Source organism: Bicyclus anynana, chromosome Z (genome assembly GCF_947172395.1).
Source record: "Bicyclus anynana chromosome Z, ilBicAnyn1.1, whole genome shotgun sequence".
In the NCBI taxonomy this organism is placed as follows: Eukaryota; Metazoa; Arthropoda; class Insecta; order Lepidoptera; family Nymphalidae; genus Bicyclus; species Bicyclus anynana.
The window spans coordinates 14439729-14457437 of NC_069110.1; the positions used below are offsets into that span (position 1 = coordinate 14439729).

General features: G+C 37.7%; 1 protein-coding gene across 1 annotated transcript in view; it reads left to right on the forward strand.

The window, feature by feature from the left end:
- Positions 1 to 17709, forward strand: part of LOC112047829 (dynein axonemal heavy chain 6) — a 104683-nt gene that overhangs the window by 31014 nt on the left and 55960 nt on the right. The window contains exons 33-51 of the mRNA XM_052890818.1: positions 184 to 395; positions 1229 to 1341; positions 2082 to 2224; positions 2815 to 3007; positions 3439 to 3662; positions 4668 to 4923; positions 5390 to 5580; positions 6318 to 6490; positions 7614 to 7797; positions 8612 to 8777; positions 9494 to 9655; positions 10237 to 10323; positions 10917 to 11006; positions 11712 to 11908; positions 12477 to 12639; positions 12733 to 12815; positions 13999 to 14110; positions 15666 to 15791; positions 17527 to 17687. Coding sequence (XP_052746778.1) covers positions 184 to 395; positions 1229 to 1341; positions 2082 to 2224; positions 2815 to 3007; positions 3439 to 3662; positions 4668 to 4923; positions 5390 to 5580; positions 6318 to 6490; positions 7614 to 7797; positions 8612 to 8777; positions 9494 to 9655; positions 10237 to 10323; positions 10917 to 11006; positions 11712 to 11908; positions 12477 to 12639; positions 12733 to 12815; positions 13999 to 14110; positions 15666 to 15791; positions 17527 to 17687 — 3036 coding nt within the window. The remainder of the gene's footprint in view (positions 1 to 183; positions 396 to 1228; positions 1342 to 2081; positions 2225 to 2814; positions 3008 to 3438; positions 3663 to 4667; positions 4924 to 5389; positions 5581 to 6317; positions 6491 to 7613; positions 7798 to 8611; positions 8778 to 9493; positions 9656 to 10236; positions 10324 to 10916; positions 11007 to 11711; positions 11909 to 12476; positions 12640 to 12732; positions 12816 to 13998; positions 14111 to 15665; positions 15792 to 17526; positions 17688 to 17709) is intronic.

Below are 17709 nucleotides of genomic sequence, written 5' to 3' on the forward strand. Positions count from 1 at the left end.
TTGTCGGCAGCGCACGGTGAAAGGTGCGCAGAATAGGTTGCGCACAAAAAACGTATCGCTGTCATTCGTTCATCAAATTTTACTGCCCAAATTTTTTTTATACCATGGGCTATATATGAATAATCGTTTCTTATGGAAAAAACTGCAAAAATAATAATTTTAATTGTTTTAAATATATTTCAGCTTCCCGCAAGGTTTTAATTTCTTCGACATGTATATGGATACTAAGCAACGCAAACTGAAAGTGTGGGCGGAAATAATACCGGAGTTTTTGTATGATTGCAATAAGCCGTTCTTTGAAACCCTAGTCCCCACTATTGACACTGTTCGCTATGGATATTTATTTGAAAAACTTCTTTCCGCTGGAAAACCTGTCATGTTCACGGGAAACACTGGTATATTAAGAGTTTATATTATTATAATGATATGGATATATATAACCTCTGCGTTCGATTCGGAGGTTCGAATCCGGTCCGGGGCATGCACCTCCAACTTTTCAGTTAAGAAATTAAATATCACGTGTCTCAAACATCGCGAGGAAACCTGCATACCTGAGAATTTTCTCAATTCTTTGTGTGAGGTGGACTAAGATCTAACCTCTCTCATCCTGAGAGAAGACTCGTGCTCAAAGTGAGCCGAATATGGGTTGTTAATAATGAATACAGCACATTAGCGTACGTCTTCATACATGCAAGTACACGAGCCCCGCCTCCTTATCCTTTCTATTGCTAAAGCGTTACATCATCTAATTTATATATATTTATTTATTGAATTTGTCATCATCTACATTATAATCAGCCTATATTAATGCCTTACTTCAGAACCAGACCTATCAGTTGATTTTGACAATAATGTAACGATCACTATCGGATATAAATGAAAATGATGGAAAATAAAATCTCTATATTTAGAAACCCACCTCAGAGCTTGAAGTCAAGACCTCGTAATCGGAATCCATATAGAGAAGTGGAGTAAAAAGCATGGCGTAATATGATTCTATTTAAATTGCATTTAGGAAATTAAATATCACGTGTCTCAAAGGGTAAGGAAAAACATCGTGAGGAAACCTGCATACCAGAGAATTTTATATATTTATAATTCTCTGCGTGTGAAGTCTGCCAATTCGCATTGGGTCAGCGTGGTGGACTATTGACCTAACCCCTCTCATTCTAAGAGGAAACTCGTGCTCAGCATTGAGCCGAATAATAGTGATGATCAATCGTTACAGGCGTTGGAAAAACGTGTGTCGCTGCTAAAGTACTGCAGAAAGTCTCAGCGACGGGCCATTTTATTCCTGTGATATTGAACTTTTCGGCACAAACCAGCAGCCCTCGCACGCAGGTTGCTGTTCCAACTTTATTTTTTTATAAAATCACTTTGCTTTTTTAATTTTTGAATAAATTAATACCACTACTAGGTTTCCAGATCAGCTAGACACGACTGTCGTCCAACGTTAAATTTCAAAAAAAAAAATTCAAAATTCAAAATTTATTTATTCAAGTAGGCTCAGTTTACAAGCACTTTTGACACGTCAGTTGACTATTTGTAAAGATTCTACCACCGGTTCGGAAGGCAGGTTCTGCTGAGAAGATACCGGCAAGAAACTCAACAGTTGCTCTTTTGAAAAAGTTATACAGTATTATAATTTACAATTGATAACAATTAAATTACAATTTCTAAATTTTACTGCTTCAACAATCGTGAGCGGCACGCCGCGCACCAATGTTTCTGGGATGTCCATACTATAGCTTGGCAACTTCGTACATAACACTCCCGATGGTTCGCGCGGGCCGGGTAGTGATGAATGAAAAATCCACGACTGATGCACCTTACTTCCCCGCACGCGCGATTTCACTCCCGCGCAGTCCTTCCCCCTGTCGCTCGCATATCATGGGAGTGTCATCAACCAACTTGCCAGATTATAGTCGCGCGGCAGGGCTGTGCCTCGCGACTGCCGCGCATTACTGTCGCGCTATCCCTTTAGATGTCGATAGGTGTGAGGTAGCCTTTAACCTTCATATTATACAAACAGCGACGGATATGTCTGAATGTGTTTATCTACTTAAACAAAACTTTTTCAGGAAGTAATCGAGCTTCGTCTTGACAAACGACCCAGAAGAGCTATAGGTGCACCGCTTGGTAAAAAAGTGATCATATTCATCGATGATGTAAATATGCCTCGTCTCGATGTCTATGGCGCTCAACCTACTATAGAGTTACTTCGGTAAATTATATTTTTATCCCATACTTATATTTCATACCAACAGATGCCCGCGTCTTCTATCTATAATTACGCAGAATTTCTTAACTACTATAAAGCCGATAAAACCGATAACCTGGACAGACTAGTTGGACAATCTTTAAAATACTTTATTTCTAATAAACGAGGCAGGGAAGAAAGAAATACTTTATGGCACACAATAAAAATAAATTAAAAATTAAAAAAAGAACAATGAAAACTGAAAATTGGCATGCAAAAGTGGCCTTATTAATGTTACAATCGCGTACTATATTTGACATTTTTAATGCGGGTTTAACACTTTTGGTAATTTTGTAATAAATATTATAAAAATATTGTACCTGCGCAGTCAACCGTCATTTTGGTTGGCAGCAACTTACTTGGCGGGGTCTATACTTATCTAATACCTACTTATTTCCTTCTATTATCTAAAAAAAATTAGCATAGTATGAAATATTATGGTACGAATAAGCTAAAATTTTTAAATTTACTTACTCCTGTCGCCATCCATCCAAAGCTAAAACTTCATGAAATATAAGTACCTATTATATTTATATTTTGTTTAATCATCACAGGCAGTTTCTCGACTTCGGTGGTCTTTACGACCGCGACAAACTGTACTGGAAAGAAATTTTAGACGTTGTATTGTCTTGCGCCTGTGCCCCACCAGGAGGCGGTCGTAACCCACTCACTGGACGTTTTGTTCGCCATTTTGCCATGTTCTATATATCGGCGCCCAATTCTGATGCCATGAAGACCATATTTAAGGTAATCAATACATATAAATAAAATGATTTCAAAATATCTGTGTTTGACATACATGAATATCTGTCTGTGACATTAAAATACAAATTAACTTTTTTAAAATGTTTGTGTGTCTATCTGTGTGTGTGTTGTAGCCAGACCTGGACCAATTAAGAAAACCTCAATCGGGCTGATGAGCCGGGGATCGAACCCAGGACCTCCGTCTTGTAAATCCACCGCGCATACCACTGCGCCACGGAGCCCTTCAAAGCCAAGATATAAGCACTATACGTCGGCTGTATATCTACAGATATACCTACTGTTACTTGCATGTCGATGAAGCAAACGCACAAGATTTCACCCATCTAACAAGTGCGCACAGCACATTGCGCGTACGTTACTCTTGAGCTTGTCGGTGATTCAAACCCAAGCTTTCTTCGAAAAAAATTTGACAGGCCATTCTAACTGGACACATGGAGGACTTCGTAACAGAAGTGTCTGTACTGGGGGAGCCCATTGTGAATGCAGCGGTTGAAGTGTACTTGAAAATTTGCGCGGAACTGTTGCCGACACCTGCGAAATCTCACTACGTGTTCAACTTGAGGGACCTCTCCAAGTCTATGCAGGGAGTGCTTCAGGCTGATGCAGCATACATGCGCGCTCCGCAGGGTATGCTTAGGTAAACAGTACAAGAATAAATTTTAAAGTAAATGTATTCGAAATTTTTAAGGTCCGTTTATATCTACAGACACAGTGCGTCATAGACAAGTAGCGTAGCAGACACCCACGGACACCGTCTATTCACACTGTCCCGCAAGGTAGCTAGAGACACTTAAAGCCCTTTTCATGAGAGAAGTCCCCCAGAAGCGGCACTAATGTCTTAATGGCGCTCATTGTCATGAAAAGGACTCTACAGACATGAACCGCACATACAAAATATTCATTCCAAGAATACTGGCCGGGCACGGGCCGTGTCTGTCAACGTCTGCGCGGCCGTGTTACGATAGATATAAATACGTTGTTAAACAATAGAAGAATATTATTTTGTCTGCCACGGCACGTGTCTGACACGCTAAATGTCTGTAGATGTAAACGGACCTTTATAACTTGAGAGCCCGTGTTAGCCAGACCTCTGTGATTTAATACAAGAAGGAAGTTCACCAGCCTATGATCCTAGCATACGGCGCTTATAGAGTTTGGACGATGGTGGAGATTCAACGCTGCAAGTATACTTTTTAGTCGACAAACTTTCAGCTTTCATAAAATGACGAAGATCTGGTCAATACTGATTCTTAGATCGACCTAAACTAATCAAGATACCATTGAGAATATATTTATTTGTTTTGGCAAACACTCAGGCCCAAAATGTGAGAGTGTTAATATAAAACTTGTATTTATAATATACTAGCGGACGCCTGCACCTTCTTCCGCATAAAACTCTACCCCTACCTTGCACTGCCCCTACTCGTACTCGACCTCTAACCTACGCCTACCTTTCCCTTACTCTATCCCTATCCTATCTTCTCCTACCCTAAGTATCCTATGCCTGTCTCTTGGTTCTAATACCTCTTCACCAATTTTCAGCCAGCTGTTTTTGAGTTATAAATAGTGTAACTAACACGACTTTCTTTTAAATACATAGATTTTAAATATTAATTTATTCTTATCTTTAACATACTTTTAGGTTGTTCTACCATGAATGCCTTCGCGTTTTCCACGACCGTTTGATCAATATAGAAGATAAAAGTTACTTCTATCATCTTATGAGTACAGTGTGTCAGAAGAACTTTCAGCAACCAATTCTTAATATACCGGATACACCTATCATTGATCAACCTCCGATATTATTATTCGGGGATTTCATGAATTCAGCCATCCCCAAGGAAATGAGACAGTACCAAGAAATACCGGATTTGGAAAAACTAATGGTTATTTTAAAGGTAAGATTAGACTAAGACAAGACCATTGAATAATTTAAACTAAGAATTAGCATGCAAAGGCGGCTTATTGCTACAAGCAATCTCTACCAGGCAACCCCTAAAGAGAGGACTTGCAAAGAATACAAGACAAGATATCTATAGATTAAAATTCTCGTTTATTCAGTGAACAAAATATTAGTAAAATTCGATGAATTAATGACAGCGTTACATTTTTGTGCGCAACCTATTCTGCGCACCTTGCACCGTGCGCTGCCGCCAGCAGCGTGCACATGCGTTCTAGAGCACACGCCGCGGCCTGCTGCTCCTCGGTTGCGCACCTTTCACTTTTTTGGGGTAGATGTTGAGACGTACATAGTATATGGTGCGGGGCAATATACCTATTTAAACAGACGATCTGAAATAGTACTTCATTCGTGCGTCGGAGCTGACACACACTTTTATATTTATGAAGATTGGATGCATACAGGAATACCTCGATGAGTACAATTCGACGGCGCGTGCAGAGATGCATCTTGTATTGTTTCGAGACGCTGTGGAGCATATAGTGCGTGTAGCACGCGTGCTACGAGCGGAGAGGGGCCACTGCCTCATGGTCGGCCCCGGTGGTTCGGGTCGCAGATCAGTCGCCACACTCGCTGGCCATGTGAACGAATGCAAGTTAGTGACACGAGGCTATAAATCTCTCTTAAATGAAATTAAAGTAACGAAGGCTCCAAATGCGTCTTGCGTTTGGAACCCTCCAAGGCGTCCGCTGAGTAAACGGTTAAAGATTACGTTCCCATTCAAAAAAAAAGTCTGGAACGAAGTCAGACTTCATCATTTTACAAATATTTAAAGAAAGTTTATCAACTCAGTTTGCTACTACGAGTATAAGTAATTACGGTTGGAATCTATGATGTCGGAGATGAGCCCACAACAAACTCAGCAAGGGTTGTTTTGTTTATCATTATAGGTATTTAAGTAGCCAATCATATTATGCATTTAATTTCCGAGCTTAATCAATATCATTAAAACTTACAACTTTAATTTAAGCTTGTGTTTAATAAAAATTTGAAATATATCACAGCAAGTAATTTATGGCCTTTGTCGATAAATTGACTATCCAACATTACTAACATTTTATCAATCCGAACCAGAAGTTTAACTAATCCTTTAATCTTTACAGCTCTTTAATATTAGTTTAAATCACTTTTAGCTATTTCACTGCAAAAGCATAGCGGATCTAAGCTTCAAAACCTCTTCTATAAGGAGGGAGGTTCTGCAGTGTTCCATTCAAATAGGTTACTAATGATAATGATGAGCCATTCTATTCTATACAATGAGTTGCTTATCAAGTGGCGGATGCCTGCCACGAGGTATCACCCTTGGGCCAAATATTCTTATTTAATTTCCAGATGTATGGGCATGGAGATAAAGCGCAATTATGATACTCCGGAGTTCCACGACGACCTGCGCGGCATGTACATGCGAGCAGGCGTCGCTGCCGAAGACACGGTGTTCCTTTTCACCGACACCCAGATAACCAAGGAGGAGTTCCTTGAAGACATCAATAATATGCTTAACTCAGGTCAGAAACTTATTATTTTAACTGCGTTGGTTAGCTTATATGACTCTGGTTTACGAGTTATTGTCGAATTCCATGGATGATTTCCATGAGCCCTGATTGGGCTGAGAAATATAGATTTTTTTTATTCTAAGAAATCTCGATTATATATTACGTTTGCGTTCACTTTACTTTTATTTTAATTTAAAATACTACACCATATAAAATAATGTCGCTTGCGCTACACAATATCATATCATATTACACTTACGATAAAGATATTACTGTCAGTTGCTCTACAATTTAAGAAATAATTTTATTAACGAAAATTAAGTTGTTATTGACTCATTTTACCTCCCCACCCCTCAAAAATCGTTATCGTTAGTAAAACTAATTTTAAATTTTACCCTTTGAAATTATCACTTGTACTTAAATTGATAGATACAATAAAAGTATCACTTACTACAATTTGACGATCAGTTATGTCGATTTGCTGCCCCCGGTGCTGCACCTAGGCGGATTTTCTTAAAACTTATAGAAGGTAAAATAACATTGAAAATTTTGGAAAACTCCTGAAGGTGAGAGTCATCAATATTCTCTGTCTGAGCGCTTTCATTTGAGACCCCACTCAAATATACATATTTACTGATATTCGGATTTTCTTCTCCACTTTCATCCCCAAAACTTTTAAACGGCTCAACCGATTTTCATCGAACATGACTAAGAATCCACTTAGAAGAAGAATATCCCCACTCCTATAGAAGGAGGCCTAGCTCTGTACTGATAACATTAATTTCTTATAATAAAAGGACACACTATCATGTATAAAACACTTAAAAACTGACCAATTTTGCTATGACAGTTTTAGAATTATCGATAAAGAAAATGATACCTTCAAATATAGTCCAATATTCAATAAAATCCGAAATTCAGAGCAAATTCAACCTTGAGATTTGAGTTTAAGGTTGAATTTGCAAATGCGACTACTTGAATTGAATACCAAGACGTTGTGTTTGGCACTCATTGAGTGGGGACGTTTTTTGGTCGCTGATTGTGCATCCATTTTTTAATTGACGATAATGATGATGGTGATACATTGAGGAATGTCAGTCTTAATAATTTGTTATTTCTATTCGTCTGTCAATAGGTGAAGTCCCTAATCTATTTGAAGGAGACACCTACGAACAGGTACAGTCGGGATGTCGAGGTGATGCAGCCAAAGTCGGCGTCAATCCTGGTGATCGTGACGCAGTTTACTATTTCTTTATAAACCGCGTGAGAGGGAAACTGCATCTGTGTATCTGTATGAGCCCCGTTGGTGAAGCTTTCAGGTATAATCAAATCAAATACCTTTATTTCAGGTAGGCTTTGTTTATATAGCTTAGTTTGTTTGTTTGCCAATTTAAACGTCAGAATTTTTTCTATTATAATGACTCTGTTATAGTTCTGAAGGCAGATTCTACATAGAAAAGTTCTTATAAAATAATTATAAAATTCTGATAAAAGCCTTTATTATGTGGTTGAAAAGCGTGATTAAAACAATTTTTTTTATATTGTTTTGAGACATGAGTACATAAAAATTTTGACAATACGAGCCAAGGCGCTGTCGGCCATGACATGATGGTCTATATTTTAAGTGTTTCAAGACGTCACTTTAATTAGTTCGACGTCCTTGATGTCCTTTAGATGATCGATGTTACTTGATGTCCTTTAGTGACATCAAGTAACGTCACATTGTAACGTCACAAAATGGACGACAGCGTTTTTGACGTTTGGAAAAAAAATTTAAACACATAATTTTTAAATTAAGTATTCTGTGAAATCCATAACTTTTAATATTTGATATCGATATTTTTCGGATCCTTATTCCATAAAATACACGAATTAATTATTGTTTAAATTAAATATGATATTAGTCAAACAGCCCTATTCTTTTTCTGTTGTATTTGTTCTAATAAGAACTGGAGAAGGTTCTGATGCAACAGAATATAAGAAAACTTAACTTTATATGCATTTTTGTGTATATTAATTTTGCGTTTGACTAATTATCGTAAAAGCTATTGCGGATTCAATATCTATAGTTAATACAGAAAAAAGTCTGTCGTGTTAGTTTTTATATATATAATTTTACTGTTTCCTTTTTAGGCGAAGATGTCGTATGTTTCCGTCACTAGTGAACTGCTGCACCATAGATTGGTTCACAAAATGGCCTCCAGAAGCTTTGCGTTCAGTCGCTCAACAATGTTTACAACCTCTCGAAAACGCTGACATAATAGAAAAAATATCTACCCTCGCTGTTTCTATGCATCAGGTGCCTTTGTTGATCTCGATTTTTTAAGAATGTTAAAATAGAGAGTGTATCTTCGTTTATGAACTACATGTTCTGTATATAGATAAATTAATCATAAAATAATATTAACCTTCGAAGCCAAACATCGATCAGCCGGCCTATTCACTAACTTTGACATATATTTCGTTAACTACCCTCACTGCTGGGCTCGAGTCTCCTCTCAGAATGAGAGGGGTTAGGCTAATAGTCCACCACGCTGGCCCAATGTGGATTGGCAGACTTCACACACGCAGAGAACTAAGAAAATTCTCTGATATGCAGCTTTCCTTGCGATGTTTTCCTTCACCGTTTAAGACACGTGACGTGATATTTAATTTCTTAAAATGCACACAACTGAAAAGTTGGATGCCCCGGACCGGATTCGAACCCACGCCCTCCGGAATCGGAAGCATTGGTCATATCCACTGGGTTATCATGTATCCCGTATATTTAACGTATTACGTATTATAATTAATATTATATCAATTACAATCGCAATATGACTTTACGAAATTACTTATCCCGTAAAGTTAAAAAGTATATTACAATGTTATTTAGGCAATATTCACTACCTACTCTATGATATTCACGAAGGCATCTATGGTGTACAAAAGCTGTTTGGTGAATTTCATTTCTATCCACTAAAGTAACTCTAAGTTAGTAAGTTAGTTAAAGCCAAAGTATATTGTTGTTAACAGGACGTAGATGTGATGACGGGACGCCTCTACGATGAGATGCGACGTTATTTCTACACAACACCGAGTAGCTATCTCGACTTATTAAAGCTCTACCTGATGCTGCTGGACAAAAAACAGCAGGAAATCTTGCGTGGCCGTGACCGCATCTCTTGCGGTTTGCAGGTTTCAATGTTATCTCCTTTTAGAAATAAATCGTCTTTCAGCACGCTTGACTTGGGGAGTAAGCTGGTGAACGCGTTACGAATAGTGTAATCGGGTGAAGCAACCGAACGTTTAGAGGGAGAGCTATTACGCACGCTTGACTTGGGGAGTAAGCTGGTGAATGCGTTACGAAAAGTGTAATCTGGCGAGGCGAACAAACTTTTAGAGGGAGAGATAAAGATGTTTTATTTACGCCGTATGGTCCAAAGCACACCTGCTTTATTTTTAAAGTGAAATAACTTTGAACTCTTTCACATTGTTTCTCTGTTCATTTATTACTAAGATGAACGAAAAGTGCTTTAACTTTTCATTTACCTTAGTAATAAATAGAACAATCGGATACAGAAGCAAGTAATAAATAGAACAAGCGGATATAGAAGCAGTAATCCTTGAATTGAGTAAAGATGTGACCTACTCTTTAGCCTTGAACACTGGTTACTTGTGCACTCAAAAATCCCTCAACGGAAATGATGAATTTTTGTATACATTTAAATACCTTCTTATTATATATTACACAATATATCAAAAGAATATTTTTACAGAAATTATATGAAACCTACGAAGTTGTGGGTGTAATGGAACAGCAAGTGCGTGATATGGAGCCAATTCTTGCGAAAAAGGCCGAAGAGGTAAGAGTATCTGAATGTGAAATATAAATAATGTTGGGCTTGCATCAACAAATTAAAAAAAAATAATAATGAAAAATGTTTGTCATCGTCATCAATATCAATCCATATTCGGCTCACTGCTGAGCTCGAGTCTCCTCTCAGATTGAGATGGCCAAATAGTCCACCTTGCTGTCCCAATGCGGAGTGGCAGACTTCACACACATGCAGAGAATTAAAATTCTCAAGTATGCATGTTTTTCACCCTCATGAAGTTTTTTTCCCCATTTGAAACACGTGATATTTAATTTCGTATTTGTCATTAATAATGACATTTATAATAATTGATTCAATGATTTAATTATGGAAAAGATTAATTGAAGCAATTAGCAAAGTTATAAATTTTAACATGTTTTTATAAAACAGTGCCTAACTATATTAAACCTAACTGTTGAGTTTCTTGTCGTTTATTCTTGGTAGAAATAAACTACACTCACTACTCACTGACAGACTTTACTATTTGAAAGTGTTTATATAGAAGGAATATCCATTTAGGTTTGTTAAGGCAACTCTCCTTTTAATGAAATCACAGTTTTATTAATCTTGTTTAATTGTAGGGTGTAGCTCTCGTAGCTAGACTCAAAGTAGAGCAAGCAGCAGCTGATGAAGTAAAGAAAGCCGTTATGAAAGACGAAGCAGCGGCTAAGGTAAAATAAAATTCTTTAAAAGTGGATATGTTAAATCAACATATGATAACGAATATGATAGGCATTATTTTAGGCTTAGAGGCGATCAGCGATGGAACAAACTACGTTCAAAGTATCACTTTTGAAATAGGATGTTTTGCAAATAACAACTTTGGTTCTTCATATCATTATAATTCATCGAGTTCTTATATTGAAGTGACAATGGAGCACAAGTTTGAAGAAACGATAGATGTTGGAGCGCCCATGTACTAGAATGTTGACTTGTGTAGTCTTGGATAAACCTCCTGTAGGTAGACTTTCCATATAAAACGACTTGTAAGAAACATAGGTACAAGTGGCATGAAATCGTGACATACGGATTATCGTATTCAGCGGTTTAGTGGTGGTATACGTTGGACGATGATATTTTTATAGGTATAGACGTAATAAAAAGTCCGGACATCATCTCCTGAACTAAAAAGTGATGCACCCCAATTCTGCCAGTTTGCATATATGTGCCGCATACGCCGGCACGCATTCCGATGCACATGTGACAACAGATGAAGACAGACCGACCACCATTAATTTCCTATATCTAGTAACACACTTCACACTCAAGGTGCTTCAGTTGTTTGACAGCAAGATACTATCAGCTTATTTTATAAGTCTATGGTTGAAGGTTAAGTGGGTAATATTATCAATTAAATTTTTTCTCTCTCGCTCTAGATTAAAGCTGATGAAGTCAAGGAAATCGCCGATGAAGCGAAAGCTGATCTAGCGATGGCCATGCCAGCGATGGAAGCAGCTCAAAACGCGCTTAAAGCGCTAAATAAGGCTGACATCAACGAGTTGAAAGCCTTTCAGAAACCACCGGCTCTTGTTCGCTTTGTTATGGAACCCGTGTGTATACTACTTGGTGCAAAGTAAGCAAGCTTATTCTAAAGAAAACGAATAAATTCACAATCTTCTTAAGGAAACGAAACTTGAAATGCGTTCTGTTAGTATTGTTAAAAGTAAAAACCACTTGTCCAATATGATGTTTTAGCTTTTTCAAGAACGACCTAATTTGGAATAATAAATCAAATATATTCCATTAATATTTCAACAAAACAATTCTTTATTAAAAATATTGTATTCTAGAATATTTTCTTCAACACACACAGAATTATATGCAGCTGCCTAAAGAACTGGGTCTCTCTAGAACTGCAGCAAGTTTTATATTAGAACGGGTATCCAAAGCTGCTCTAATAGGATTTTACCAAATTTGGTTAGGCAGGGAGAACAAAACGAGCTAAGGAGGGGAGTGTTAATCGATTATCGAGGAATTCCTTAATTCTACATCTCCACGACTCTGCCTGGAGTTTTTCCTCTCTACCACGCGATGGACCCGGCACCTGCACGGAGAATCCATGGAATGCTAATATATTCGTCTCTCTCTCAGGCCAGGCAGTTATAATTAAACAGACTGTATAAAATATGCTATAATTTCAGACCGGACTGGGATTCTACTAAAAAGTTGTTAGCCGATGTGAACTTTATTCGGAATTTGGAGGAATATGACAAAGACCATATTCCGGATGCAACGTTGAAAAAAATTAAAGTTTATCTCACCCATAAAGACTTCAATCCGGACACTGTTGTTAAAGTTTCAAAGGTTAAATGCAAATTTTATTTAATCATATTTAAAACGTTTGTGAATATTTTAGTTTGTATTAATATAATACTATTTTCAATGAAACTTTTACAGGTATGCAGATCTATGGTTTTATGGGTGCAAGCAATTGATATGTATGCCAAAGTTTTTAGAGTTGTCGAACCGAAGATTATCGCGTGAGTATTTTCCTGGACGTGTAGCCATGTGGCACGTCGATTCTACAATCGTTAACGCTTAGAAAACTATAAAATGTATGGGAATGACATTTGCTATCGACAGGTTACGTGATCCAGTTATCGATCGGATCTGTCACTCCCATAATTTTTTTTAGTTTTCGAAGCGTTAGCGTTTGTAGAAAGAGAATCGACGTGCCACATGGCTACGGGCCTTTTTTTCTGTTTTTCTTAATTGCTAATTAGCCCAATCATAAATGACTTCTAACCACGATATCCCGAGTCCGAGTCTTGGGTCTGCTGTTTAGTTACTGTACGTTTCCGGCTTTCTAGAAATTTTCAGCCCGTAGTTGGGTAGCTGGTGTGGTTCACCACGTCATGAACATGGACAGCCGTCGGTCCTGCGCTTGACCTGCCATCCCACGGGACTATAATATGCAGGATGCTCGGGAGTATTTCCCATAAATGTTGGATTATATTCTCTACTAAAAATTAATTAAAAAGGTTCAAAGAACATGTGTCCTAAAATTAATATTCTCTGAGTAAATAATATTTCTTTTGTAAATTGATCTTAAAATGTGTCCCTTATACGCATCCTTATATTTATGACGTAGCTACACTTTAAAATTTTAAAATGCAATAACAAATAAAGGCGTGTTATATAAATAAAAACATAGTGTTTTTTTTAGTAAAAAAAAATATTAGTATGCGGTTCGGCTCCTATAAGTGGGCTCGTCAACATGGGATGTTGAAGTTATGGGAAATCCTCCCCAGCACCCTGTATAAGACAGGGAATAGAAAGTGCACCTGACTTAGCTCACACGCTCGTGCACTATAAATTCTCGTGCGTACATGGCTGTTATAAATAAATAAATATACTTAAACAATACACATCACTATCTAGCCCCAAAGTAAGCATACAGAGTAGTAGATATTATAATATTAATATACAATTATATATTACATATAAATACTTATATAACATATATATACACACAGACACTGGAAAACACTCATGCTCATCACACAAATATTTTCCAGTTGTGGGAATCGAACCCACGGCCGTGGATGCAGTAAGCAGGGTCACTACCCACTGCGCCACGCAGCCGTCAAAACGGGCTGTTGTAACTAAAAAATTCAGTTGCTTATTTTAAACTTAATCTGATAGTTAATTATATTATTTTAGACATAAAGAAGCTGCTGCTATATTGAAGAGTGTGATGGCGGTACTGCGTGCAAAACAGAAAGAGGTCGAGGCTATTGAGGCCCAACTGGCGGCTATGATGGGGGAGCTTCGGGTAACAAAATTATATTGCGTTATTTATTACTTATTAGTATACTCTTCCAGTATCTAGTTTTACTCGCTTAATAGCTAAAAATCAAATCAATCTGAAAAATGCATTTGTGCTCAGTAATATTATAAATTTTTTTTAGCAGACTCAAAAGTGATTACAAAAATAAGATAACTAATGTCGAACAAAGCTTATGATTCACAACATTTGTCAGGACAACTTATTTAACAAATCAAACTGTAACCAAAATGAGACCCTAGAATGGTAGAGAATGACCTTGAGTGAAGTCACGCACTGTGAACGATGTGTGTAGGGTTAAAGGTGCCTTTAACAGATATCTAACACTCCCCTTTTCTACTCAAGTCATCCCAAGTAACCCATAAAGAATTACACAACAAGAGATGTGGACGGCTCGAACGCCACGAGCACACTGAAGCCGTCCGTACCGCAAGTTGTTGCAACGCGGCGATAACACTTTAAATTAAAGCAATTTTAATTTCAATATCCCCCGCGCGTGTGCTTGCGCTCTCACACGATGTGCTCCGGCGCCGCACCGGACTTGCAACTTCGACGGCCTCCGTGGCGAAGTGGTATGCGCGGTAGATTTACAAAACGAAGGTCCTGGGTTCGATCCCCGGCAGATTGAGATTTTCTTAATTTGTCCAGGTCTGGCTGGTAGGAGGCTTCGGCCGTGGCTAGTTACCACCCTACCGGCAAAGACGTACCGCCAAGCGATTTAGCGTTCCGGTACGATGCCGTGTAGAAACCGAAAGGGGTGTGGATTTTCATCCTCGTCCTAACAAGTTAGCCCGCTTCCATCTTGGACTGCATCATCACTTACCATCAGTTGAGATTGTAGTCAAGGGCTAACTTGTAAAGTTTGTAAAAAAAAAAAACAAAAATGATACGGTGAAATCTTTGCGCACCGTGTGCCCCCGCTCTTACACCTCACATCCACCTTAACATATTCAAATTCCATTTGTCTGCATACATATAAAAGGGATGAACACTAGTTATTGGTCCCTTAAATTGCCCAACGTTTTGATTCATGCAGCACGCAGGTCTACCAGCAGTCGTAACAGTGGTCTTATAAATTTTGCACTATACTTAAACTGTCTAGTGGTAGGTACAGTACAAATTTAATATGTACAAGAATATAATTTTTTTTTTTTATTCTTTACAAGTTAGCCCTTGACTACAATCTCACCTGATGGTAAGTGATGATGCAGTCTAAGATGGAAGCGGGCTAACTTGTTAGGAGGAGGATGAAAATCCACACCCCTTTCGGTTTCTACACGGCATCGTACCGGAACGCTAAATCGCTTGGTGGTACGTCTTTGCCGGTAGGGTGGTAACCAGCCACGGCCGAAGCCTCCCACCAGCCAGACCTGGACAAATTAAGAAAATCTCAATCTGTCCAGCCGGGGATCGAACCCAGGACCTCCGTTTTGTAAATCCACCGCGCATACCACTGCGCCACGGAGGCCGTCAAATAATAATAATAATATGTACAAAGATGCAGCCCTAGCCCAGCAGCCTATGATTGATATCGATTTTACAGTTAGTTGAAGAAGAGCGGATTAAGTTGCAAGCTGACGTGGATTTAGCAGCCGCTCGGTTAATGCGAGCTGGTAAATTAACTCAGGCACTCGCCGATGAACAAACACGCTGGGAGGAGAGTGTTAAGGTATTTTTTTACATTTAAGAGGACAGAATATAACCATGTGGCATGTCAATTCTCTTTCTACAAACACTAACGCTTCGAAAACTAAAAAATATATATGAATGACTGATTCGATCGATAAGTTGATCACGTGGCCTGTCGATAACAAATGTCATCCGTTTTGCGATTGAAGAAAGAGTGATCGCAGTATTACATGGCTATAGACCCCAGGTTATGCTGATATAGAGCGACAATCTGTGGCAGTCAGACATTTACATAAGATCATGCAACCCTTAAACCCTTTAACCCTTCACACCAAATTGAACCCTTGGCCAATTTGGTGTTTTTCGAAAAAATACGTATTTTTCAATTGAAAAATTAAGGGTCTGGGATCGTTGAAATATATTAAAGTAAATCATTAGCTATATTTCAAGAAGGTGGCTTAGCTTCGGCGTTCTTGTGTATAAACTTAAGCAAAGTCAGCACAAACGAAATACATTTTTTATATTAAGGTACTATGTCTTAGGTGACTATAGCCAGCAGTAGCAGACGACGTGTCGCCACTACAGAGCTATAGCCATTATCTCTTTCTACAAACGCTGATGCTTCTAAAACTAAAAAACATATCCGATTAATAGGTTGATCACGTGACCTATCGATAACAAATGTCACCCCCATACATTTTTTAGTTTTGAAAGCTCTAGCGAATGTAGAAAGAGAATCCATAATATGTAACATGGGCCCTAATATATTATCTACCGTGACTAGCGACACGTTGTCTGACGAAAGACAGACGTCAAGAAATCATCACAATTATGTATGCAGAATATAAGTCGGATGCATAAACAATATACACAACTATAGAATTCTCTAGTTATTAGTATTTATTGATACATCTGTTTTTTATTCTGCATACTCTTTGATATCGTTTGTTGGAATTACGTTGGAAATATAATGGCGAGAAAAGTTCCAACTACCAAGTTTAAACTGCAATCCTCTTATCTGTGAAGTGAAGACTTTGTATATCGACAGTCTGTCTACTAAACGATCTATTGAATAAAAAAGCTTGGGAACTGGGAATAGCTGCAGCTGTAAGTTCTTAGTTCTCAACTTTTTAAAAATATTTTCCTCAACAGTCCGTCTGAATAGAAAATGTTTTTAAAGAAGGTACTGGGGAAAAAATACAATTGATTAAATATACCCAGCTGCCTTTGCTGTGGGGTGAGGGTTTTGTTTTGTTTTTCAAAATTCTTTATTATACAGAAATATTATTCACAAGGATGTTATATACAAATAACATACAGTTAACATAACACTAGAATTAGGTACTAACTAAGGCTAACTTACACCTATTTTAGCTAACGTCTATGTACTTATGACTATTTAAATTTTAACATTTAACAAACGTAATAAAAATTAATACGTAATGAAATAACATTATTGCGGTATATTTGGAGATATATCCGTGGGGTGAGGGTGGATTTCTTCTCAGACTGAATTGAATAATAATTATAATCAATATACTTTACCCACTTTTTCAAACACAAATTGGTTAATTAATGACAAAGTAATGAGGTAACAGCTACCATATTTATTAAGTAGGCTGACGAAATAAATTAAAAAAACAGCTTCTTAAAATGAGGTATGTCTGGCTATTGCAAGCTCTTAGTCCCTAAGCTTTTTATTGAATAGAATTAATTTGTATTTCGATTCGCTTTGAAAATTAAAACAATCTGATTTTGAAATTAAATCATTTCAGGTAGCAACGTACAAATTGAAATGTACCACGGGCGATATTATAATCGCGTCTGGCTGTATCGCGTATTTTGGAGCTTTCCCATCGAACTACCGTCGAGAACTTGAGGCCAAATGGGTTGAACAATGTCGACACCTAGAAATACCATCGTCTGATACTTTTGAGTTAGTTAATTTTTTTTAATCA